The 26,132-nt window shown below is 44.0% G+C and overlaps 1 protein-coding gene across 2 annotated transcripts in view; it reads left to right on the top strand.

The window, feature by feature from the left end:
• FKBP2 (FKBP prolyl isomerase 2) overlaps positions 1-25,594 on the top strand; it is a 31,366-nt gene extending 5,772 nt beyond the window's left edge. For both annotated transcript variants that reach the window (XM_033956121.1, XM_033956120.1), the window contains 5 exons: positions 8,629-8,812; positions 9,764-9,876; positions 11,689-11,735; positions 14,137-14,172; positions 25,439-25,594. In XM_033956121.1, the coding sequence (XP_033812012.1) occupies positions 8,645-8,812; positions 9,764-9,876; positions 11,689-11,735; positions 14,137-14,172; positions 25,439-25,500 (426 nt within the window). In that variant the 5' untranslated portion in view covers positions 8,629-8,644 and the 3' untranslated portion in view covers positions 25,501-25,594. The remainder of the gene's footprint in view (positions 1-8,628; positions 8,813-9,763; positions 9,877-11,688; positions 11,736-14,136; positions 14,173-25,438) is intronic.
• Positions 25,595-26,132: the final 538 nt, after the last annotated feature.

A 26,132-nucleotide genomic window follows, 5' to 3' on the forward strand; every position in this document is an offset into this window, starting at 1 on the left:
TTGGGCAGCACCGGCAAATCAGAGGGTTGCAGTACTCACTCTCAGTCTTTGGGCCTTGAGCACCATCTTTGCCACCCTCCCCAGAGCCCAATACTAACTAGAGAGAGACACACACACTGGCATCTCTGCTAGCCAGATCTTCCATGACCTTGGACTTATCAAGCCGTTTGAAAGCCTCCTGTAAACACAGAGCTGACCAATATTTCACTTCACCCCTACCTGTGCTAGTGAGACCTTCAGCAAGTGCCAGAGAGGCATGGTCCAAATTTGATTGTGCTGTCCTAAGAAAGTTGTCAAAAATAAATTTAGCAGACTTTCCTCCACCCATATGGCAGCCCAATCTCTGGCAATGTGCAGGCCCTCAAAGTTGGGTGCTAAGAGCCATAATGCAAGCAAAATACAAAGCCACAGAGAAGATTACTACTGTTCCCCCTCTAATTTTCATTTGGATTGGAAAATGGGGGTCTTTCCCACTTCCCCTCGCCAATTGCCCTCATCACCAAACACAGGGGAGTGACAGATAGTCCCACCTCAACCATCCCACTTTCCTAGCACCTGATGCCTTCTAAAATACTGCAGTATTCTTAGTTACTTCCAAAATTTGTAACCAATATTTCCAGCTTCCTACATCAGTCGGCAGTCACCTGGGTAGCATCATATCCATTGGTCATTTTAGCTGGCCGCTACAACTGTCTCTATGTATTCTTCAGAGTCTTCCCTCACTTAAACAGGAGAGGAAGGACCATGGTCCCCAGCATCCACACATTATTAGGAAGGAGATACCCACAAGTAACAGGATAACATGAACTGGGTTCCTGAGGAAGATTCCACCTTGCCATCCCATGAGAGAGGCCACTGCAGGAACAACTCACGGATTATTCCTTTTCCAATTCAACTATATCTTTTTTGAGATACGGAGACCAGAACTGAACACAATAATCAAAGATGAAGTTGTAGAAACATGATGGCAGATAAAGGACAAATAGCCCATCCAGTCTGTCCATCTGCAGCTTCCACTATCTCCCTCTCTCCCTAAGAGATCCCATGTGCCTGTCCCATGCTTTCTTGAATTCATAGAGTCTCTGTCTCCACCACCTCTACCGGTAGACTATTCCACGCATTTACCACTTTCTGTAAAAAAAAAATCTCCTTAGATTACACCTGAGCTTGAGCCTATCACCTCTTAACTTCATTCCATGACCTCACACTCTGAAGTTTCCTTTCAACTGAAAGAGACTTTCCTCATGTGAATTTATGTCAAGTATGATAGAGATGTTTAAATACCTATCTCTCTTCTGCCTTTCCTCCAAAGTAAATGGAAAGGAAACTGACTTTATGAAGCAAAAGCAAATGACTCAAGAGAAGTGACCTAAGTCCAAAAAATCACTCAGAGAACTGAAACTATGAAGAGGGGCAAGAGTTTACCATCCAGTCATAGCGTGTTTGATGTAAAAATAATCTTTGCTGGACTAGCTCATGGCCACCAAACATCCCGGGCTGTCGGGTTGGGGAGCTCGATGCCTTAAGAACATAAGCAATGCCTCTGCTGGGTCAGACCTGAAGTCCATCATGCCCAGCAGTCCGCTCACGCGGCAGCCCAACAGGTCCAGGACCTGTGCAGTAATCCTCTATTTATACCCTTCTATCCTCTTTTCCAGCAGGAAACTGTCCAATCCTTTCTTAAATCCCAGTACCGTACTTTGCCCTATTACATTCCAGCGCATTCCAGGTGACCACCACACGTTGGGTAAAGAAGAACTTCCTAGCATTTGTTTTGAATCTGTCCCCTTTCAACTTTTCCGGATGCCCTCTTGTTCTTTTATTATTTGACAGTTTGAAGAACCTTTCCTTCTCTACTCTCTCTATGCCCTTCATGATCTTATAAGTCTCTATCATATCCCCTCTAAGTCTCCTCTTCTCCAGGGAAAAGAGATCCAGTTTCTCCAATCTCTCAGCGTATGGAAGGTTTTCCATCCCTTTTATCAGACGTGTCGCTCTCCTCCGAACCCTCTCGAGTATCGCCATATCCTTCTTAAGGTATGGCGACCAATATTGGACGCAGTATTCCAGATGCGGGCGCACCATCGCCCGATACAACGGCAGGATAACTTCTTTCGTCTTGGTTGTGATACCCTTCTTGATTATACCTAGCATTCTAATTATACCTAGCATTCTATTTGCTTTCTTAGCGGCCGCAGCGCATTGTGCCGTCGGCTTCATTGTCATGTCCACCATTACCCCCAAGTCCCTTTCCTGGGTACTCTCATTCAATAACATCCCTCCCATCGTATAGTTGTACCTCGGGTTTCTGCTTCCCACATGTAGTACTTTACATTTCTCAACGTTGAACTTCATCTGCCATCTCGTCGCCCATTCCCCTAGTTTGTTCAGGTCCCTTTGCAATTCTTCGCAGTCCTCTTTAGTCTGAGCTCCACTAAATAGTTTGGTGTCGTCTGCAAATTTTATTATCTCACACGTCGTCCCTATTTCTAGATCATTTATGAATATATTAAATAGTAGTGGCCCGAGCACCAAGCCCTGCGGAACACCACTCGTGACCCTCTTCCAGTCCGAGTAGTGGCCCTTCACTCCTACCCTCTGTTTCCTACCCGCCAACCAGTTTCTGATCCATCTATGTACTTTTCCGTCCACCCCATGGTTCTTCAGTTTCCGGAGTAGATGCTCATGAGGCACCTTGTCAAAGGCTTTTTGGAAATGTAGATATACAATGTCTATGGGGTCTCCTTTGTCCATCCGTTTGTTGATTCCTTCGAAGAAGTGCAATAAGTTAGTTAAGCACGATCTCCCCCTGCAGAAACCATGTTGGCTTGGTATCAGAAGTTCGTTTCTTTCCAAATGTTCATCGATGTTTTCTTTTATCAGCGCTTCCGCCATTTTCCCCGGAACCGAGGTCAGACTCACCGGTCTGTAGTAGTGAAGGAGTCACCTCTTGATCCCTTTTTAAAGATGGGCGTGACGTTGGCTATCTTCCAATCCTGTGGTATCACGCCTGTTTTCAGGGATAGGTTGCAAACTTGCTGCAGTAGTTCCGCTATCTCCTCCTTTAATTCCTTCTGAACCCTTGGATGGATTCCGTCTGGACCCGGTAATTTGTCAGTTTTTAGTTTTTCTATCTGCCTGCGCACATCTTCAAGGCTCACTTCCATGGATGTTAATTTTTCTGCTTGATTTCCATTGAAGAATTGCTCAGGTTCCGGTATGTTGGTTGTGTCTTCGTTCGTAAATATAGACGAAAAGAACATGTTAAGTCTTTCCGCGATTTCTTTCTTCTCCTTCACTACTCCCTTCCTGTCTCCATTCCTTCCTTCACTATTTTAGTCAGCCATACCGGGTCTTTTGTTTGACTCTTTTTGCTCCCCTTTCTGAATCCAAGTATGTACAGATTTTGCGCCTCGCTCACCGTGTCCTTGAAAAAAAACCAGGCATGTTCTACCGTTTGCCAGTTCTTGGAAGTGTTCTTAAGTTTCTTCCTTACCATTTCCCTCATTGCTTCATAGTTTCCTTTCCTGAAGTTGAAAGTTGTTGCTATGGTTCTCTTTCCTTTCGGTATTCCTACTTCAACTTTGAACTTGATCATATTATGATCACCTTCCATCCTTAGCTCCAGGAGTCTGGTCTTAAGAGGCGATTCAGTACTTGTTCATTCTTCTACTCTTGAGCATGGTCAGGCTACTTTTCTGGAGCTTCAGACCATTCTTCCGGAATGCTGCTGAGGGTTCTTTCAGTCAGTATTATGATGGGGGTATTTCTCTACAGCTTGGGCAGTAGGTGATGTACTCAGTTGCCAGGTACAGTTGTTGTTCTACTTCAATGGGTGGACCCCTCATCTTCCTCTTCAGTTGGCAGATCATTTTAAGGGTCAGGAAAAGAGTTTGGATAGACTTTCTCTCCGTGAAATCTGAGCATGGCCCATTTATTGTATGTTACAGAGTACAGCACTGTGTACGCTCTAGAAAGTGTAAACGTTAGTAATAGTGAAATCTTCTACATCCTGGATATTGGGAATTTTGGCTCAGGCGTTCCAGCTCTTTTTATGGACTTGAGATCTCCTGGAACTAAACTTCATGGCCTCGTCTCACAATTCAATGCTTCCTGGCTTCTTCGGCGGGCACAGGGAGTGGGAGTTAGAGGGAGTAACAGCGTGGCTTCTTTCTCACCTCTGGTTTCTCTTTTTCAGTGTTTTCCCCTGGCTGATGATGGCTTGGATTTGTCATCTCAAGCTCGCTTTCCGGGCACAGTATTTGTAGAATCTCTGGCTTGGCTGCGCCATCCTTGCTATGCGGATCTGATGAGTCTTTCGACAGCCGGACTAAGAAGTTTCCTTGTATCTCCGGATTTGCTCACCTAGGGATATTTGTATTACTTTGGTATTATGACCTAGCTTTTGAGAAGTCATGACTGACGTGTAAGGGTTATGCGAAGCAGGTTGTTTCTTCTCTTATCCAGGAGCTACAGACGTCTTCACCTGTGGCTTCTGCTTCCTTTTGGAGGTTTTTCTTTCTTGGATACTTCTCAATATTTGCACCCTTCCAAAGTTCCTTTTTGGCACAGGTGTATTGCCGAGGGCTTAGCGTTCAATTCCCTTCAGCTTCAAGTGCCATTCTTAGCTTGTTACAAGGGCTAGGTATATTGCTCTTCGATTACTTCTCAGCTTCATGTAGTTCAGTTCCTAAACGGAGTACGGTATATTTGTACACCTCTTAGAAAGCCCTGTCCGGAATACAATCTTCTTCGCAGTTTACCGAAGGCTTCATTTCCTCCTTGTGCCGTTGAACACGAGGTTTCTTGTGGCCATGGTTTCGGCTCTGCAGTTTTCCGAATTGCAGGCCTTGTTCAGCGGGGATTCCTATTTCTGATTTCCAAAATCTTGGGTATCAATTCGGACGGTACCACAATTCTTTCTAAGGAGGTGTCATCCTTTCTTTTATGAATCAAATCCACGCGCAAATATTGAAATTATTATCAAGGTGCCAGAACATTCAATTTATAAATATAGCCAAAATATAAACTTATTTAAGGCTATGAAGCCACCTTGTGTATGATTTTCAAAAGCAAAAATATTTTTTAGAACTTTTTGCCCGACCCTCAGTGGCACCACTCAGGACTCAAACTTCTCATTGACCTGAGCTTTATGTGTCTGCTCGTCATCGGGACATTTATTATTTCATAGAGCTTTCCGCTATTTATATTTCTATTTATACTTTTCTTATAAAGATACTTTCTTATAAAGGTAAATACTTAGCTTAAAATATGGCTAAGTCTTCTTGGTTAGAGATGTCAGCACTAATAAGGGATGTCAAAGCCGACATGTTTCGCCTCACTTGCTTTTTCAAGGCTCATTCCCCTTAGCCATCTACCTCCGCTGTAAAGGTAAAGGATTGATTGTTACAGTGGAGGTAGATGGCTAAGGGGAATGAGCCTTGAAAAAGCAAGTGAGGCGAAACATGTCGGCTTTGACATCCCTTATTAGTGCTGACATCTCTAACCAAGAAGACTTAGCCATATTTTAAGCTAAGTATTTACCTTTATAAGAAAGTATCTTTATAAGAAAAGTATAAATAGAAATATAAATAGCGGAAAGCTCTATGAAATAATAAATGTCCCGATGACGAGCAGACACATAAAGCTCAGGACAATGAGAAGTTTGAGTCCTGAGTGGTGCCACTGAGGGTCGGGCAAAAAATTCTAAAAAATATTTTTGCTTTTGAAAATCATACACAAGGTGGCTTCATAGCCTTAAATAAGTTTATATTTTGGCTATATTTATAAATCCTTTCTTTTATGACACGCTCACTTTTCCTTCCATCTTCCTGGGAGAAGAAATGGGGAGACGTGCTTTTATTCACTGCATTTTTTAAAAGTGCGTAGCATTCTCCACGAGCAAGGTTTCTAATGACTTTTAGTTGTTTAGATCACCTCTTTGTATTCTTCAAGGGACACCTCAAACATATGGCGGCGTCCAAAGCCTCCATTGCTCGATGGGTCCAGGAGGACATTCTTTACGCTTGCTTGATGGCAGTGAAGCGGTTGGTGAAAGAACTTCATGACCATTCCATCAGAGTGATGGCTACTTCTTGGATTCGGTCCAGAGGTTTTTTTCCTTGGAGGAGTTTTGTCTCGCGGCTACTTGGTCTTCCGAGAGTGCTTTCTCTCAGCATTACTGGTTGGATGTGGGGGCGCATGCGGTAGATGTGTTTAGTGCGTCGGTTGTTGCGGAGGCGGCGTTTGCTTCCCACCCAGATTGAGGATTGCTTTGCTACATCCCATTGGTCTCTGGATTCATCTGCTGCTGTTGCTAGGGAAGGAAAAATTATGTTCTTACCTGTTAATTTTCTTTCCCTTAGACGCAGCAGATGAATCCAGAGCCCCACCCTTTCTGGATATTGTCTGTCAGTTTTTTCTTTTGCAACTTTCGAAGTTTGTTATTATTGAGGGTTGTATTCTGTATTATTGCCTTTTGAGATTTGTTATGGGAAAAAAGTTTTTTTTTCCCCCCCATGCTAAGCCTATTGATGATTACGGATGCTTGGGCAAGGAGCTATACTGGAGATACAGGAGGAGTGCCAGCCAATGGGACCACCTGTTAATCAATTTCTCTATCTCCGCCTGCTGGTAGATGTATGCTATTCCATTGGTCTCTGGATTCATCTGCTGCGTCTAAGGGAAAGAAAATTAACAGGTAAGAACATAATTTTTCCATGTTCACCATGGCTGCACGCCTCAGTGCTAATTGATGCCTGTTCTCTGCTGTCAAACTGCCACTGTGATCAATGAGGGATCCAAGGAAAACAAAGCCGTCGACCACTTCTATTTCTTCATTGTTGATCTATATGTGGAATTTCTTGTTTGGTGGAATTCATGATTTTGGTCTTGATGTTCAGGTAAAGTCCCATCTTCTCGCTTTCTTTTTTCAGCTTCAAGATCAACTTCTTGAGGTCCTTCTCACTGTCTGCCAGCAGGGTAGTATCTGCTTATCTTAGATTGCTGATGGATTTTTTGCCTGTTTTCACCCCAGCACTCAAATTATCTAAGTCCATCTTCCTCATGATCACTTCTGCATAGAGGTTGAAAAGAAAAAGATAGGATGCATCCAACTGTGGCGGTCTTGTGGCTGTGCTATGGGTTGGGGAAAGACCTTCACCATGAAACTCTGGATTAGAATCAATATTATACAACTATAATTTGTGAATGATGGTGTGTGGTTTGTTTGTTTTTTTGCTTTTTTTTTTTTTTTTTTTTTTTTTTTAATCATGAGCCACAGCCAGAAACACACACCTGAGAAGTGCTTTTCACAGTACCAGCATCTCTGAACCAGCCAGTAATTTTTAGTCATCAAAAGCTGGCACCGCGCTTGGAGAATCACCCGGTGATGATAGAGAATCGCCTGGACTGCTTGTTTAAATATTAATGGATCCATTTTACTACCATTTTAATATTTGACCTTGTAATACATTTGCATGGCAGAGTCAGAGGCTGCTAGGAAAAGACCATGCATGGTAAGCCATTCTGATAATCGCGTGGTAAAATACTGCCACGCTAAACTGGCTGGAGCTGATTTAGCAACCGTTTTGAGAATCAGGCCCCCATTGAGTTTTCTGCTCTTTTCTTTCTTTTGGTGTATATAGTTACTATGTTGACAATTTTTCTATGCTTCAATGGTCAGATGGTTAGACTGCATTTGTTGAGGAAGATCAGACACCTCTTTCGTCATCGTCATTTTTCCATATTAGTTCAGTCAATTATATTATCTCACCTCGATTACTGCAATGCTATCTACCTCAGTACCACAAAAACTTGTCTTTATAGATTGCAACTGATTCAAAATACTGCTGCGAAATTGATCTTTGGGAAACGTAAATTTGATCATGTTAACTCCGTTGCTCCAAAGTCTCCATTGGCTCCCGGTTTATTTTAGAGTTCAATTTAAATGTGCTTGTGTTGTTTTTAAAATCCTATATGGTATCTTTAATCCTCTCCTTTTATCTTGGAATGCTTGCAGACTTTATTTTGCAAGAGGTAACCAACAATTTAAATTATCTCTTCCTTCCAAAAAAGGGATTAAAGGAGTCAAGAGTTTTAGTCAATCTCTGATCTTTAAGTTTTCTCAACTTTGGAATGATCTTCCATTTCTTTGAAGGAGTTCCGTCCGGCTCACTTCAATTTTTTCGCAAATCTTTAAAAACTACTTTATTTTCTAAACACATTGAAAATTAATTTCCCAAAATTTAGTCTTATTTTTATGTTTTTTATTTGTTAAGTTAATTATTGTAAACCGAGTTGAGCTTTCTTAGAATGATGACTCGGTATATAAAGCCAAGCCTTAGATTACCGTAGATTAGATTTGGTATGACTACTTTTCACCTTTTAAAAATTTCCACTTTGAGATTTTCAGGGCTCCATGTGTATGATCAAGATGGTTTGTTACAAGTTTGGGCATTTTTATGGTTGCTTTCAGTCTTTCAGTGTTAAGTAAATTTACACTATATGTATGGCTTTTGACTCATGATTTAAATGCATCAACAGTTTGGCCTTGTTAGAAATGTTGTTACTTTTGTACTTAAAAGGAAACTTTTTTAATTTTTCTGGGTTTTCTCTTCTTGTCTACAGGGGGAAGATTCTCACAATGAAACCGAGACCAGCACTGGCCACTTTTTCCTTCATCCTCTGGGCCCTTTGCTCTATTGGCCATGGAAATGAGGGCAAGAAGAGACTGCAGATCGGGGTGAAGAAACGTGTGGATAACTGCCCCATCAAATCCAAAAAAGGAGACATACTGCATATGCACTATACCGTGAGGGACATCTTGGTGTTATAGAGGGGGATGGGCTGTGTGAGACAGGGCTCTTCTGCTTGGAAAAGACAGTTGAAAAGGGATGTGATAGAAGTATAAAATGAGTGGGGTAGAACAAGTAAATAAGAAATCATTTAATTATTCTGTCAAATGGTATCTGAAATAGGGGCAGCAGATTTAAAGGTTGGTTCCACCCCACCCCAATAAGCTCATAATCAAATTGTGGAATTTGTTTCTGAAAGATGTAATCTAGGAATCTACATAGCCAGATTTCTAGAGAGTTTGACAAGATCTGGAGGAAAAAAATCCATAAACAATATTATTAGCCAGGTAGACTTGAGAAGGGCATGGGAGAGGGGAGAGATTTTGCTCACATTTGTCAAGATGAGTTACATTCCAATATAGTAAGTAAACTTTTTTCCTGGTTTGGAGGGTTTACAATCTATTTGTACATGAACAGTGGGAAGTTTAGTGACTTACCCAAGATCACAAGGAGCTGCAGTGGAATTTGAATCTTGACTGCTTTGTTTTCAGCCCAGTGTTCTAAACATTAGGCTGAACTCCCAACATACTTCCCTGGGACAAACAAGTATGGCACAATTCTTTGAGATCAGCCAAAGTACTTTGTAGTGACATATTTATCTACTGTTAGAAACAGAATGCTGCACTTCATTTGGATTGGCTGAGTATGACATGTTTTTCATTCATATGTTGTTTAAGGGGATGAACTGCAGTGAGGGAGATTTTGGTGTTGCAGAGGAGGAGATAAACTGTCAAGAGTATCTCTGCTGTATCATGAGGACTTGTAAATGTTTGAGGAACATTTGTGCTATTTAAGTGAACTCTGACCTAAATGGAACTTGATGGTCTTCTCTTTCCCCACCCATGTCCCTCTTTTTGCCTTTCCTCCACCCCCCCTCCCCACACACACTTTCTCATTTCTGTCCAAAGGGGAAGCTGGAAGATGGTTCGGAATTTGACAGCAGCATCTCTCGTGACCAGCTGTTCACTTTCACTCTGGGAACTGGGCAGGTGATCAAGGGCTGGGACCAAGGTCTCCTGGGGTAATTCATCTCCTTCAATGTTCTTGGGAGGGATAGATAGCAGTCAGGAGAGTATGCACTCAGTCTTATGTGATTACTGATGAAATCTTAGTCAGGAATGGCATGGGAAATTTCTCTGCAAAGAATTCTCAGTAGGCCTTGTGTCTCTCTGATGGCAGGTCTGGCTCAAGAGGTTGTGGCGCCCTGGACCAACATTTACCTATGCCCTGCCCCGCCCCCTACCTTGTGGCCAATCAGCAAGATTCATGATTCAAGATTCTTATTTCTCTACCACCACCCTAAAACAGTTTCCACCCCCCTCCTGGCAGCAACCAAAAGATCGGGACCCTTACCTGGCAGGCAGCATGGCAGCACAATAGCAGTGGCAGGCAGCCAGCAGGGGTAGGGTGATACACAGCAAGTGATGGGACAGCAGAACGCAGCAGTGTCGGGCAAAAGAAAAAGCAGACACTGAAGCAGTTTAAATGCTTCAGTGTCCAGCTGCTCTCTACCGGGTATGCTGAGATTGAACATTGGGGAGGCAAATTCTATAAATGGCGTACCAATTGTAGGCGGCAGTAGGCATCCTACCGCTGTCTAACCAGCCAATCGGGATGCATGTTTAAAAAAAAAAAAAAATCCCAAGGCAGGCTGCCTACATTGTAGGCATTTTCGCAAGTCTAGGGAGGCGTGTAGGGCCGCCTAAGCACGCCCAAGGCTAGGTGTGGGTGTGGTTTTGCCAGGAAGTAGTTTTGGCAGCCCTAGGCGTCTCCCTAGGGCCATGATAGGCACCTGAAATGTTCAAATAGACGCGACAGCTGAACTGATCGCGGCAAGGGAATCTCCTTGCTGTGATCATTTTAGCGGCCACGGCAGGGAACCCGTCTCCCCATGAAGATTACCGGCAGTAGGGATGCCCAGTCCCTCCTGTTGGACCCCTGAATGTCTGCCCCTCCCCCCACACCCAGATGTCCGCGGCAGGAATGCCCAGTTCCTCCTGCTGCCACCCCAAGACAGCTCCCGGCAGAAGGTATGCCCAGTCCCTCCTGCCAGAACTCTGCCTCCAAAGGGCATGCCCCCTGGACCTCACAGTACCTTTTTATTTATTTATTTATTTTTTTTTAAGTTGGCCGGCAGTCCAGCCTCCAATGAATGGTGGGCCTGCCCCTTTCCGGTGCATCATGGGATGCACCGGGGAGGGGCCTAAGCCCTGATTGGCCCAAGCACTTAAGGCCTCTCCCATAGGAGGGGCCTTAGGCACCTGGGCCAACCAGAATCTTAGGCCTCTCTGCGCTGGGAGTGGCCTAAGATTCTGATTGGTCAGCTCCATTAGGCTACCTCCGCTGTACTGGGCCATGGTGCGCCCTCACCTGGAGTATTGCGTACAGCACTGGTCGCCGTACATGAAGAAGGACATGGTACTACTCGAAAGGGGCCAGAGAAGTGACCAAGATGATTAAGGAGTTGGAGGACCTGCCGAACAGTGAAAGATTAGAGAAACTGGGCCTCTTCTCCCTCGAACAGAGGAGATTGCGAGGGGACATGATCAAAACATTCAAGGTACTGAAGGGGATAGACTTAGTAGACAAGGACAGGTTGTTCACCCTCTCCAGGGTAGGGAGAACGAGAGGGCACTCTCTAATGTTGAAAGGGGATAGATTCCATACGAATGTAAGGAAGTTCTTCTTCACCCAGAGAGTGGTAGAAAACTGGAACGCTCTTCCGGAGGCTGATATATAAAAAACAAAGTTTATATAGAGTTGGCCATCTTCTGTTGTATCTTCAGCAGTCTTGTTTTAATGGTGCACTGAGCTTGTTTTCCTTCCTTTACAGAATGTGTGAGGGTGAAAAGAGAAAACTGGTCATTCCGCCAGAGCTTGGTAAGTTCATGGGCTTAGATTGATGTGGGGGAGTACTGGACTCTTTACTTGATGCCCTTCCATAGGGGAGAGGCAGCTTTTGCCAAACTTGCTTGATAACTTGTACTCCCCATGTGATGCTAATACATTTAGATTCTATCAATCATGACCACCTACTAATCTATTTAAGACAATCCAGAATAAAAAAAGTAGTTCTTAATTGGGGATCTATTCATGCTTCCAAACTGTTTTAATATTTTTATTTCCCTCAACCACTTCTATTCAAACCCTACAGATTATAGCTACCCATGATTTGTGGGATAGTAGCTTTTTGCTTAGACGTTGAAAACAAACTACCAAAAATCGCTACCTGACTGGCTGAGCACAAGTTTTCTTAAAAACATCAAAGACAAGCCACTATATCATTTCAACTGAGTATAAATTAAATTTGCAGTAAAGGATCAATTTATTTCATTAGGTGTTTTAATAGGTAGATCTCCTTTTATTAACTAAGATGTCCATAGGATATAATGGATGCCTTAGCATTTAGCGCACGCTATATCAGTTAGTGCACCTTAATAAAAGGACCCCTTAAATATTACATTCTCATCTAGCTTAGAAATCATTCCTCATGCTACAAATCAGATCTTTAAAACCATTCCTGGACACTTGTGCATTGAAAACGTAATGCCCTGATACATAATAGACTTGAGACTATAATACCTTACTAGTAAATATTCCTCTGTACTTTCTCTGAAATACGTAACAAGTCATGCAGAACGCTTCAGTTAAACTTATCTAGAATGCTGCAAATATGATCTCCTAACTCCTCCTCTTCATTGTAGAATTCAATTTAAGCTTCTGTTCATTACCCATAAGATGCTGTGTTCTAGTTTGGTGCATTACATATTCTCTTTGTTTATTCTGCCATCCTTTATGATTGCTATTGTTCTCTTGGTCATTCCTTTGCTTAGGAAACTTAGGGCTAGATTCACTAAACCTTCCGATCCTGTACTGATGATCGCAAAACCAGTTTTACTGATTTTGCGATCTTTCCCTGACCCAATTCACTAAACTGCTATACTATCAATCTCCCATCTGATCCGATCCTCCCATGCAAATGAGCAAAATTCCATGCAAAATAGCCAAGTGATTGATTCACTATTTTGCATCAGTTTTTACTATTATCAATCCCGACTGCTGCAGACCTGTCAGTAACCTGCCTGTTTTTAAAAAAATTTTCAATGGTACTGATGTTTTGCGTATATTACACATGCAAAATATCAGCCCGATAAAAAATTTAAAAAGCTCCCCCCCAATAATGTACTCCCTGCCATTGCCCATTGCCGCTTGAAAATTATGGCAGGAGGGATGCAAACTCCCTCCTGTCGTCGGTACACCCCCCACCCCTGTACCTTTAAAAAGTTGGGAGCAGGAGGAGTGCTCAGTCTCTCGTGCTCCAGGCCTCCTCCAACGGCAAATGCGGGCCTTAGGAGGAGTCCGAGGCGTCTGAGCCAATCAGGGCCTTAGGCCCCGCCCTGTGCATCACATGATGCAACGGGGCGGCGCCTAAGGCCCTGATTGGCTCAGGTGCCTCGGGCTCCTCCTAAGGCCCGCATTCGCCAGAGGTTCACAACCCACAGGTTCAAGAATGATGTTCCTATCTACTAGATGTTCCTGTCTACTAGAAAGAAGATTATCAAGATAAGTACCTAATGTTCCCGTGTTAATGCCACATGAAAAAATGTACTAAAATATATGTACTATATTTTAACACACGTTCAAATTGTAAGTCTGTGTAAAAATAAACTTGGATAACACCCAAGTATGTTGTACCATTTTTTTTCTAAGATGTGCTAATTGCAAAAAATCTAACACAATTGTTTCCTTTTAGGTTCTTGTAGGTACACAAAACTTGCAAAACTGAAAATAGCCTTAAAAATGTGCTAATTTTGCAATTAGTGTGTCTTAGGGCTCCTTTTACGAAGGTGCGGTAGCGGTTTAACGTGCGTAATAACGCGCTAGACCGCCAGCTGCGCTATCCGCTACCGCCTCCTCTTGAGCAGGCAGTAGTTTTTTGGCTAGCACGGGGGTTAGCGTGTGATGAAAAGTCACGCGCGCTGAAGCCGCTAATGCGGCTTCGTAAAAGGAGCCCTTAGTAAAAATACACCAGTTGTGCACACAGTTTGTAAAAATGCATATAATCCAAATAAAATAAATAATAAAAATATGGTATTTCTGATTTATGAGTTGACTAGCTGAACTTCTGAGCCTCATTCTGTGCCTTTAACTATCCTACTCACACATTTGTAGTTGTCACTAGCAATAATTATCCCAACACTGCATGGATCGTGCATATGCCATTGCAGGATATTTGGTTCTCCCCCATTGATTTTTAAGATTTTTTTCCCTTCTGATGCAGGTTACGGGGACCGGGGAGCTCCGCCAAAAATTCCAGGTACATATGTGTTTCCTCTAGACCTGTGCAAATGTGTGACAGCCCTCCAGTGTGACATGACTTTCTCTGAGGACAAGCAGGAATTATATTCTCTCATGTGGCATGACGTCATCCATGGAACCCAGTACAGACATTACCGAGTGCACTGTTGCTTTCAATTTTTAAGCCAAAGCCTGAACCGCACACATGTCTTCACGGGACCTACAGTGTTTTTAGCATGCAAAACTTTTTTTTTTCAGGCTTTTTTTTTTTTTTACTGCCTTCATGTTATTTTGGTTACGTCTTCTCATATTTCTTCATTTTTATCAAGCTTCTTTAATCCTTAAAACTTTGGTTCATTTTGTGTTTGGCCTTCAGCCCTCTTCGAGCTCTTTTTTTCTTCCTGAGAGCATCGATTGTTTCATCGTTTCGTTTTCATTCCCCAAGCCTTTGAACCCTTTGACTTTGTGTCAGCCATTTTCCCTTCTGTGTCAAAATTGGTACCAAGTGGCTTTTAAAAATGCTATTGATGCAATAGGCAGACGAAAACAGAAGAAGAAAAAAATCCTCCGCAGAATACCAACAAACAATAATGCAGCGAAGGAGACAAATCCAATGGAGTAAAATGGAAATGATTTTATTCAGTGTCTCAAACTGGCTCAACACGAGTCATGTTTCGGCCTGCATCAGGAGTCTAAAATCAGAAATACAAAAATCTGAAAATAAAAAATATAAAAACAATAATATGGCCTAATGACAGACGATTGCAGTAAAACTAGAACCATATAAAAACACAATATATCGTGCTGACTAATAAATATAATAATATGTATCATAACAAACTTCAAATTCGTAAAAAAAAGAATAAAATGAACACATCAAATGAGGGAAAAATATATATCAAAGTAATGAATGTAAAAGAAGAGCAACCTTACCAAAAGTATGCAGATGTTCAAAGGCATTCCAAACTGATTTGGTCCCAGTTATAAACTGATGTAGACTGAATCTAAAAAGTGTGTGTGTATATGTGTGTGTATATATACACACACATTTCTATTTGTAGTAATAGAAAATAAAAAGAGAAGGGAAAGGAAAAAAGAGAAGGAGAAAAGAAAAAAAGGGAAAATTGAGCATATTGAATATGGCTGGTGACTCTGAAACTGACACTTAGGGCTCCTTTTACTAAGCTGCGGTAGTGTTTTTAGCACACGCTGCAGACTAGCGCACGCTAAGCCCCACGCTACGCGGAAACACTTACGCCAGCTCAATGGAGGCATTAGCGTCTAGTGCGTATGGCATTGTAACGCACGCTAAGCGCACACTAAAACCGCTAACGCAGCTTAGTAAAAGGAGCCCTTAGCCTCAAGTGACTCCAGCATCAACATCAGCACTAACTTCATTGACACTGCATCGGGATCCTTACAGCGGGGGGACTCTGCTTCCTCATCATTGATTCCTTGGGCATCGAAAGATGTTGCATGTAAGAAAGCTAAGAAGCACAAACATTCTTCCCTTTCTAGGCATTCCACGGCATCTTCCCAAGCATCAATAGCATTGACTCTTAGTAAGCATCAATGCCCAGAAGATCATTCTTTATCCATGCAGAGGCATACCTTGACATTGGTCTCTCGTGCTACACCAACCGGTACAGCAGACTGTCACTGTCTCTTCCGGTAGTGGCACTAACTCTCCAAGAGGAGATCCAAGCTATGCTCAGACAAGAGTTTTCCGGGCTACTGCAAATGCAGTCTTCACAGGCTTTAAAGGCTTCTATGCTTGCCTCGGCCCAGCCCGAGAATGCATCAGAGTGTCAGTTGAGGACACTGTCATGTACCTCGGCTCAACATCGAGCATTAGAACCAATGTGGACCCACTCGATGCATGTATTGTCATTGATGGAAGAATTATCCCATTTCATGTCAAACACTGCTTGACACACACTTCCTGATATACCTAGGAAAAAAAATACTTTTGAGGAATAGGACTCAGACATTTCCATTCACTCAAGTGAGGAGTTGTCAGAATATTCAGTGGAAGAGTCCTACAGTATACCTTCTGATCCTTCCCCTCCTCCATGACGCATATCTCTACCTGAGAGTATCTCTTTTACTAGCTTTGTAAGACAGATGGGGGCAGGCATTACCCAGCAAAATAGAGACAGGAGAAACCTTGTTCTGAACTCCTTGACTTTGAAATACCATCAGATGAATACATTAAAATAAATACACAGTCATGAAAGACCCTTTATTTACAAACTGGAAGACTCCCTTATCAGTACAAGTAGCTCCTAGGAAAAATAGACACAATGTATAAAATACAAACATGTCCCGGATTTGACAAAGCTCACCTACAACACTATTCCCTATTCATGGAATCTGCCCTGAAGCGTTCACACAGCTCACATTCATATGTTTCTACTCCTTCAGGCAGAGAGGCCAGAACACTAGATTCTTTTGGCAAATGCATATTCCAGTCCTCAGTGCTTCTCAACAGGATTATGAACTATTAAATTTATATGTCCATTTATTTTAAATCTTTACACAAACAATTGCCAGACTTTGATCAATATTTTCCTCCAGATCAGTTGAAGCAATTAAGATCTTTCTTCTAGAATATCTGCAGTAGCCATTGCAATGCATAGACTAGCTTGGCTTCAAGTCTCAGACCTGGAAACTTCAAGAACACATTTCCAATGTTACTTCAAGGGGGATGATCTGTTCAGAAAAAAAACTGAAGAGGCTGTAGATAAAATTAAAAAAAAAAAAAAGATACTATGACAACTTTGTCTAAGACTCAAACCTCTCAAACTAATCGTTTAGGAAATATTCCACTTCTTCCAGACGTTCATACTGTTATTACTCCAAACATCACTACAACCAACCACCTTCCTCCTCTTCTAGGCCTCTTGCTCAATGGTCCCATTCAAGACAACAGAGATCACAGAAAACATCAGTCTCAATCCAACCAGCAGTCGTCCTTTTCATTAACTTCTAGAAAGCATAGCCAACATTTTCCTTGCTCTTCCTCCAAATCTTCCCACAGGAGGCAGACTACTCTACTTTCACTATTTGTTCCGCCACTAATTTCTGACAAGTGGGATGATCAGTGACACTCAGAAAAGCACACAGACAATATCAAACATAAACAATAACACTTTATTATACTTATATATATATGAATAAAATAGCATCAAACCCTCCCTTCACCATTCGGAATCCCTCAATGGATAGGCGAGTAGGACACGGGAAACTGTCCCTTTAGGCATCTTTTATTCTGTCCATGGAGATGTCTTGGATTCTGATGTCAGGGTCAGAATCCCGGTCTTATATAGGATGCACACTGCGGAGTTCATAGCAAAAGCATAAACAGCTGGTCCTGCAGTAAACAGCGTCCTTTGATTCAGGCACACCCTGGTCGGTCCCTTTGAAGTTGTTTGGGCAACACCCAGGTCAAAAAGGTCAAGATAGCAGATACTTGTCACTGTCCCCTTCCTTTTGATGTAACCCAGGAGGTGTTTACTGTCCTGTGGAGATCAAAGAGGTCAGGATCTCAAATAAGCAAGGTTATTGTAGAGACCATCTGGTCTTACTGTTCTTTGGAGGTCAGGAGTTCAGGTAAGCAGACTTGAGGATACATATCAGTAATATTCTGAACATGTCAGTAATATGCGGAGGCATAACACTAGTATTGTACTCTAATTACATTAGACCGGTGAGTATGTGTAGGGCGTAGCTCAGGGTTATGCCCTACACTTATTATGAAGACTTCCAAACCACCCACCCATAGTCTCTTTTCAGCTCCCTCCAGAACACTTCAACTAAACACAATAAACCTGTTTCTCTGTAGGAGAGAGGCCAGGGGTTCTACTCCAAGTATTTTCTGATATCAAAAAAAGATCAAAGGTCTTTGACCAATATTAGACTTCCAGGGCCTCAACAAATATGTGTTGAAGGAGAAATTTTGCATGGTTTCTCTGGAAACTCTTCTGCTTCTATTGCTGTCTAGATATCAAGGAAGCCTACACTTATATATCCATCCTACTTGCTCACAGAAAGTTTTTAGCTTTCGGATAGGATCTCAACACTTCCACTACAAAGTTTCTACCTTTTGGCCTAGCTTTAACTTCATGAGTTGGTGGTGGTGGCAGCAACCCTTTGCTCTTGGGAGTTTCATCATCACTATTAGCTCAGCATTTGTCTCCTAGAGCTATTAGGGTTTGCTGTAAACTACCAAAAATCACATCAGCTGCCAACTCGAACATTCATAGGAGCTCTCTTGGACTCTAATCAAGGTCAAGCTTTTCTTTCACAGCAGGGAGTCGACAGTCTCCACCGTACCATGCATAACAGCGCTTCAAATGCTATGTGGCCACATGGTTTCAACAATACATATCACTGTTTGCATGTCTCCATCTCAGAATCACACGATGGACTCTGTCAACCCAATGGTCTCAGGCCACAGGATCTCTTTCTGCTCCAATCTAAGTCATCTTGGACCTCTGTCGCTCCCTCCCTCACTTGGTCTTCCCTTTCAGCTCACTTGACATCAAAAATTCCTCACTACAGATGCTTCAGTGTTAGGCTGGGGTGCTTATCTCAATGACCTCCACACTTAAGGAGTCTGGTCTCCTCACAAGAAAACTCTCCATATAAATCTCCTCGAGCTCCAAGCAGTACACAATGCTCTCAAAACATTCCAGGACCGACTCCTACAGTAAGTAGTCCTCATCAGGTTCCCATGTTCTATCTGAACAAACAAGGGGGCACACTATCTCACTGCAGGCAGAGCTTTTGCTCCAAGAGCCGCAAGTACATTGCCGCCTGTAACTTCAGCCTGATCCTGGGGAGCCCATAGTGACCGAACATCAACGTGGCCACTGAGGAGGAGCTGATGACCCTGCCGGGGGTGAGCCGGGCTGGGGCAGCTGCAGGTGGCACATGCACCCACCGAGCCCTTCCCCAGCGTGCACAAATGCTGACCCTTGCTGTGCGTGGCCAGGTGGAACATACAAGCTGCTCCATGGACAAGGCCAACAACCCAGTGCTCTGCATGACCCTGCTGGAGAACGGGTAAGTATTAAGCAAATGCTTCATTTGGCCATGAGGAGTAATTTGGGGGGTGAATGCTGCGCTGCTGATGGGTGTGTGAGGGGGGAGAAATGCTGCTTCTGCACAGGGAAGGGAAGGGGGGGAAGAGAAATGCTGCTGCTGCACTCAATTGGGGAGAGGGAAGGATGGAGAAGGAAAAGGGAGAGGAATGAGAGATGTCAAGTCCATGGGAGGGAGAGATGCTAGAGCATGGGAGGGGAGGGAAGGGAAGGAGACAGATGCCAGGCCAGGGGAAAGGAAGGAGAGAAAGGAATGAGAGGGGATGCCAGATAATAGAGGGGAAGGGGGAGTTGGAAGGAGAGGAGAGATGCCAGGGCATGGAGGGAAGGGAAACTAAGGAGACAAATGCCAGACCAGAGGGAGAAGAGGTGCCACAGAGGAGGTACCAGGGCATATGGGGGAGGGAAGGAAAGGAGAAGAAAGAGATATCAGAGCATAGGGGAGAGGTGGAGACAGAAAAATGGAGAGGGGGTGAAGCTGAACTGAATCATATACAAAGGAGAGAAGGCGCACAGGATAGACAGTTTATGGAAGGAGCATAGAAAGAGGGAAGATATTATATGGAACGTGGAGAGAGCAGACAGAAATGGAAGGGGCAGAGAGAGAGAGGGCAGACAGTGGATGGAAAGGGCTGATGCTGCAAGGAAGACAGAGAGGACAGATTCTGTCTAGAAAGAAGAGAGTGAAGATAACATGATTAAAGCAAGTGGGATTTGTTCAAAGATGGGGTTTTTTTGGGTGGGAGGGTATTAAAAGAAGTGCCAGATTGGGCTTATGGGACCAGAAACAGAGGACAGAGAGAGATGGTAGGCAATGGTCTGAAGGGAGAGATCTGGGGTAGTGCGGAGGAAGAGGGAAAGAGATACTTGAAGGGAGAACTGTTGGGAAGAGAAAGAAAGAAATGGTGGACCTGGAGAAGGGAGGCAGGCAGGCAGGGGGAGAGATGGGATGGGGGACAATTGGGAAGAGAAAGGGAGAGAAATTGGATCTGGGGATGGGAGGGAGGGAGAAATGTTAGGCCTGTGGATGGAAGGCAGAGAGATGCAGCATCTCTTTTTTTCCTCCATTTCATTGTTCAGCATCAAGGGGGAGGAAGAAGAAAAACAGAAAAGAGAGGGAGCAAATTGTTGGACCATGGAGGTAGAGGAGGAGAGATGGAACCATGAGAGGGCAGGAGGGAAGAGAGATGGGATAAGATGATGCTAGGGATGGAAAGAAAGGGACAGCATTATAGCCTGACCAGAGGAGAGAGGGAGGGGGATTCTGAAAATGGTGAGCCATGTGGATGAGGTCAAAATGGAGATGACAAGATGAGTGAGAGCAGTGAGTACAGTGGTAGAAATGTGGTAATGGAGAGTAGATAGAAGGGAAATAGGAGGCTGGGAAAGGAGTGAGATGGAAAATGGGAGAGCTAGAGACAGAGAAGCTGAACATTTAAAAAGAAGGGTGAGTAAGAAGGCAAGATTTGAATAGACAGGCAGAAAAGAAAAAGTTAAGAAAGCTGAAAGGGAAAAATCAATACGTTGGAGACAGGCATAAGAAGGAAATGGAACGAGAGAAGAGGAGAAAAAATGGACAGCAGACACTGGAAAGAGAATTAGTTGAAGATAGAGAAAAAATAGAAAGAGAAACTGGGACCAAGATGATGGAAAAACAAAACATCCAGTCAACAAGGTAGAAAAATGGTTTTATTTTGAATTTATTAACTGGAATATGTTAGCTTTGGGATATGTGCATCACAATTATTTTTGTATTCAGTTGATTTGGGGGAGGGATAAGCTTAAAATTAGTGGATGGGCACCAAAGTTTCTCCCTGCCTTATTGCAATTTATAAATACTTGAGCTAGTGGGGATTTCCAAGCCCTGCCAGCTGGGCAACTGGCCCAGTCGGGCAACTCAAAATCTCCAAGCTTTGTAGCCAATGGCAAAATCCTCAAGCTGCCCCCTGCTTTCATGCATGAATGAAAGACAAAAGGGGGGCAGGAAGGAGGGAAGGCAGCAGCTCTGCAATATTGCTGCCAGCTGCAGAACTTGGGAAGTTGGAGGAGGAGTAGGTGGCTGTCAGTTGGTGAGGCTTGGGGATCCCTACTAGCTACAACAGGGGAGATGTTCATTTTGAAGGAGCCTAAGCTCCAAGTGGGAAGCCCAAAAAAGCAGTAATATTTACCCTGATTAAACGATCCTCCATATGCGCTCCTGACAGCTGATTCAGCATTCCCACTCTGATGAGGCTCACCTCTGAAGAGGCTCACCGTAGCTGTAATAGAAGTGAATGGGAGAACCAGAAGCACGCATCCCTGCTCATCAGAGTGGGGATGTGGAAGCCTATGGCTGCTCCCACTGTCAGCGGTAAACGTGGAGGGATCACTCAGTCAGGGAGTATTACTGCTTTTTAGGATTCCTCTCCACAGTGTCCCTTTAATGAAGGTTTATTAATAGATACATATATCTTCTATATTAGTGATTGCAAATTTGAGACCTGCTCAACCTTTTTTTGGCTCATTGGCTATTGTTAGTGTTTGTGTGGCCCTAGAAAAAAATTTTTCGGCCAATGCGGCCCAGGGAAGCCAAAAGGTTGTACACCCCTGTTCTAACCGATGCTTCAAGGAATGGCCGTGTGTGCAATTTTTTTGTGTGTGTAATCAGCAAGTTCTACAAATTTTTATTTTGTGTGAGCAACAAGTTCTTAAAAAAACAATTTTCTAGATTTGCAAGTATTTTTTGCGAGCGACCATGTAAAATCTGTGAATGACGCTTCTAGAATGTTTGAGCGATTGCTCATGTGCTCCACTTAGAGGGGAACATATCCTCCCTCAGTAGCAAAACACCCCACTTCCAAGTGTCCAGTATGGAGAGAGATCCAAAGGGTCTCCAACATCCACTTAATTACATACAAATTGTATATTACAATTATTCCAGTGGGTAATGATACTCATCCTTGACCCTTATTTTCACCTCCTCCTTGATATCTTTCTCAATACATACTGTTGTTTCATAATCAAACTGAATTCAAAAACATCACAACAGAAGGTATTTTCACTTATCATTTAATATGCAGAATCATTAGCCTGCCCCGACAGAACCCATTTTGCCACATAAATGCTTTTTCAACCTGCCCATCTCCCCTAGTTGGCTTCCTAGCTTTATTATTAAACTGTAGGTCCCATAAGCCGACATAGGGTAGGAAGGCACTGGCACGCATGCAGTACGGGCACTGCCTTAAAAATTGAAAGTGACAGTGTACTTGGTAGTGTCTGTACTGGGTTCTGTGAATATCACCCCACATGTGAGAATATATGCCTGCTATACTTGGAGAACACCTGCAATAGATAAGCATCTTTGCTTTCTGCATGCTCCTGTTTGAGTAATGTGTTGAATCAGCCCCCAAAGTTCTTTGATATCTAGTATGTGGCTAATACTAATTCTCCTAACGTGGGATCCATCTACCAGGGTCCCTGTGACATTCACAGTCATTCTTTCCTATTTCTCCTGACTCTTTTCTCCCCCCAAACCTAACTTCTTTTTCCACAGAATCCCTTCCCTTCTGTTTGTATAATTCCCATTTGTTTGCTTTTGTTCATAAGATTGCTTTATGTATACTTCTTTTTCTGTGCATTTTTTTTTTTTTTTTTTTTTGCATACAATGAAACATACACATACTTCCTTCACACCTTCTACACTTGATAAAGGGAAGAAGCCTTTGTCTCCAGTAGGGAGATAAGGAAATGTACATTCCTTGTCATCAGCAACAGATGAATCCAGAGACTAGTGGGATAACAGCCATCAACCAGCAGGTGGAGATAGAGCGCACTGAGTTGTTCTCGGTGTATATCTTGGATGCACAGCCTCCTGGCCAACTAGTATACTCTTATCTCCAGCAGACTGGCAGATGTGTTTCTCACAGCTCCTGGATTCTATGAGTCCTGGGGCTACAGAGCGTTCGAGCCAGGTCAGGCTTTTGGAATGGAGGGGTGTTCTAGCACATTGTGCCAGCTTTGAAGGTACACCTGGGTCTCCCCAGCATCCCTTCCTCACCCTCTTCAGGGTAACACCTGGGTCCACCCAGCATCCCTTACCCGAACCAACAGAGGGATGCTGGGTGGACCCAGGTGTTACCCTGAAGAAGGATGCCAGAAGAGGAAGAGGTAAGAGTACTAGTCACTGGCCGGTTAAGCGGTAACCGGCTGGGTTTTTTTGTCGGGGGTTCTGGGTGTTTCGCAGTTTGGGGTTCCACAGACTCGATGCATGACCTTTCCTGGGGACATGAGAGCCTAGTTTGAGGTGACCCGGCAGTGTCCTTCCCTCTTGGGAGGTGGGGGGCACCAGCAGCATGGATTTCCGACGCCTTCCGCATATGAGCCGAGGCCATTTTTTCCTTCACTGCCTCGCGGCACTTTTGTTTTTCCTTTTCCAGTAGTAGCCAGGGGTACGCTGCTTGCGGCAGTAGCAGATGAGTGGTGGTGAGTTTGCATTTGGGCGAACGGGCCAGTACTTTGGTGCAGTCTGGTGAGACAGGCTTGGGTTCACAAGGGTATGGGATGTCTTAAGGCCAATATATCATAGGGTCCCAGGCGCATTTCAGCGTGGTGCGAGTTAGCGTTTTTTACTTGCTTCTGGTTGCGCTCAGTAGGAGCGTGGTCTCCGGTGGCCTGCACTCCTTCTGCTAGTGAGCAGTAGTTCCCTTTGCTTGTCCGAGAGAGGGTAGCTGATCCACTGGGGATGGCTTCGGCCAGGTGCTGTTGATGGCCGCTAACGGGACCGTGAGTTGTATTTTCTTTCTTCCGGCGATGCCTTCCAACAGGGAGAGGTAGGCAGTTGTTTGTTGGTACGGGACTGCCCGCGGGGTAGGCTTGGCAGTAGCTACCAGTGTCAGTTTTCCAAATCAGAGAGGAGGCTTGGGCCTCAGACGAGGAGTGTTCCTGGGGCTTGGGCCTCAGACGAGGAGTGTTTCTGGGGCTTGGGCCTCAGTTGTGAGTTCATTCCTGCCACTCCTTCTTGGATTCCTTTCTGTGGAGGAGTGGATGGGACTTTGGGTCAACTACCTCAGTTTCTGAGGTTGTCATTGCATCTCCTTGGGATTCGGGGAGGGGAGAAAGACCCTTGTCTTCTCATCTCCTCATCTCTTCCTGGCATTCTTCCAGACTTTGGTCAGCAGTTCGCCTCCTATGGAAGCCCTGTAGACTTTGGGTTTGGGAAGGCTTTAATTGGATGGAGAGTCTTCACTTATCGCGTTCCTGGCTTGCTGCCCTAACACCTCGCAGGGGTAAGTAGGGCTTGTCTGCGATGATGCACATGGGTTTGGCTGTCAGCTAAAGACCATTACCAGACACAATGGTTTCATTCCACAGGAGGTTATCTGGGGCATTGTGGTCACGGTAGGAGGCTGCCTTGCCCTCTTATGTTCCGTGGAGGGGCACGGGAGCGGTGCTTTCCGCAGCATGGTGCTCTCCAGTGATGATTGCTCCTGCTCACAGGGGATATGGGGGGTTAGCCTCTGAATAAACATGGGATACATATTCTCTGGACTTTCGTATCTCCTTGGATGTGTGCTGCAGGGCAGGATTGGGGGGGGACATGGAATTGCGCGTTCCCTGGGTTATTTCTCTCCCTATGTTTGGATTGCTTTGGTACATTCCACTAGTCTCTGGATTCATCTGCTGATGATGACAAGGAAGGGAAAATTATGTCCTACCTGTTAATTTTCTGTCCTTTAAACACAGCAGATGAATCCAGAACCCCACCCTGTTGCGGGGTTTCGCACTTGCTGGCGCGGTTTGGACATGCCTTGTGGGCTGGAATTGCATTCTCAGTTTGAGAGCATCAATTATTTGGGTAGCGCATGTGCGGACAGAAGTTACGCATGTTCCTTGTGTCTCGTAGGTTTCATTCCTTTTCTGTGTGTTATTTCAGCTGCTTTGAGAAAACTTATACTGGTTGGCCAGGAGGCTGTGCATTCAAGTTATACCCTGAGAGCAACTCAATGCGCTCTATCTCCACCTGCTGATTGATGGCTGTTATCCCACTAGTCTCTGGATTCATCTGCTATGACTAAAGGAAAGAAAATTAACAGGTAGAACTTAATTTTCCCTTGGTGAGTCAGGTGTTAGGGAAGAAATTCTTTCTTGATTACCTAAGAACAGTGAACTAACTCTTCTTTATTTCTGATTGAATCATATCAGGTGGAGCGACTTTGATTTTTGAAGTGGAACTGATGAAGATTGAAAATCGATCTGACCTGTAGGCTGTGAATGGAGGGTCATGCTTTTCCTTTAAAAAGGGAAGGGGGATGGAAGTACCCTGTATTTGTCACGGGAGGTGGGGGAGGGAAAATTATAGAGAACTGAAAATTACATTAAAATGAAGACCTGTGCTTAATTATTTTTAAATGATTTTAAAAAATAAAGGCACAGAGACAAAATGTGTGTGCTTTTGCTTTGTGGTTCAGCCAAGGATAGGATTGATTGTTGCAGCTGTCTGGTTCTTGTCACCTCTGGGTAGGTAGAATAGACATTTCAGCTGTCATGCTGTGGCTTTCTTCAGGGTGTTCCCTACTTCAGTCACCTCAAGTCCCAGCAAATCAGGTTTGAGGGGACACTAGTACCCACAAGGTCTCCTGACCAGTGTGGAGCCCAAATCAGCCTGCACTTATATGCTTTTGGCAAAACGTGGTGAGCAAACTCCCAGGGGCTGAATCCTGAGCCGATCCAAGTGTTAGGGCAGGCTGGCCAGACATGTGCCCTGCAGCAAGGGTGGCATACCCAGCTAGAGATCTCAGAACGCTGAGTCTGCAGCTTCTCCAAGGCAGAGCTATCCCAGGAGTACTGGGAATCTTTATAGCACTCAAAGCCTCTAATAAAAATGTTGGATTATACC

Source organism: Geotrypetes seraphini, chromosome 8 (genome assembly GCF_902459505.1).
Source record: "Geotrypetes seraphini chromosome 8, aGeoSer1.1, whole genome shotgun sequence".
In the NCBI taxonomy this organism is placed as follows: domain Eukaryota; kingdom Metazoa; phylum Chordata; class Amphibia; order Gymnophiona; family Dermophiidae; genus Geotrypetes; species Geotrypetes seraphini.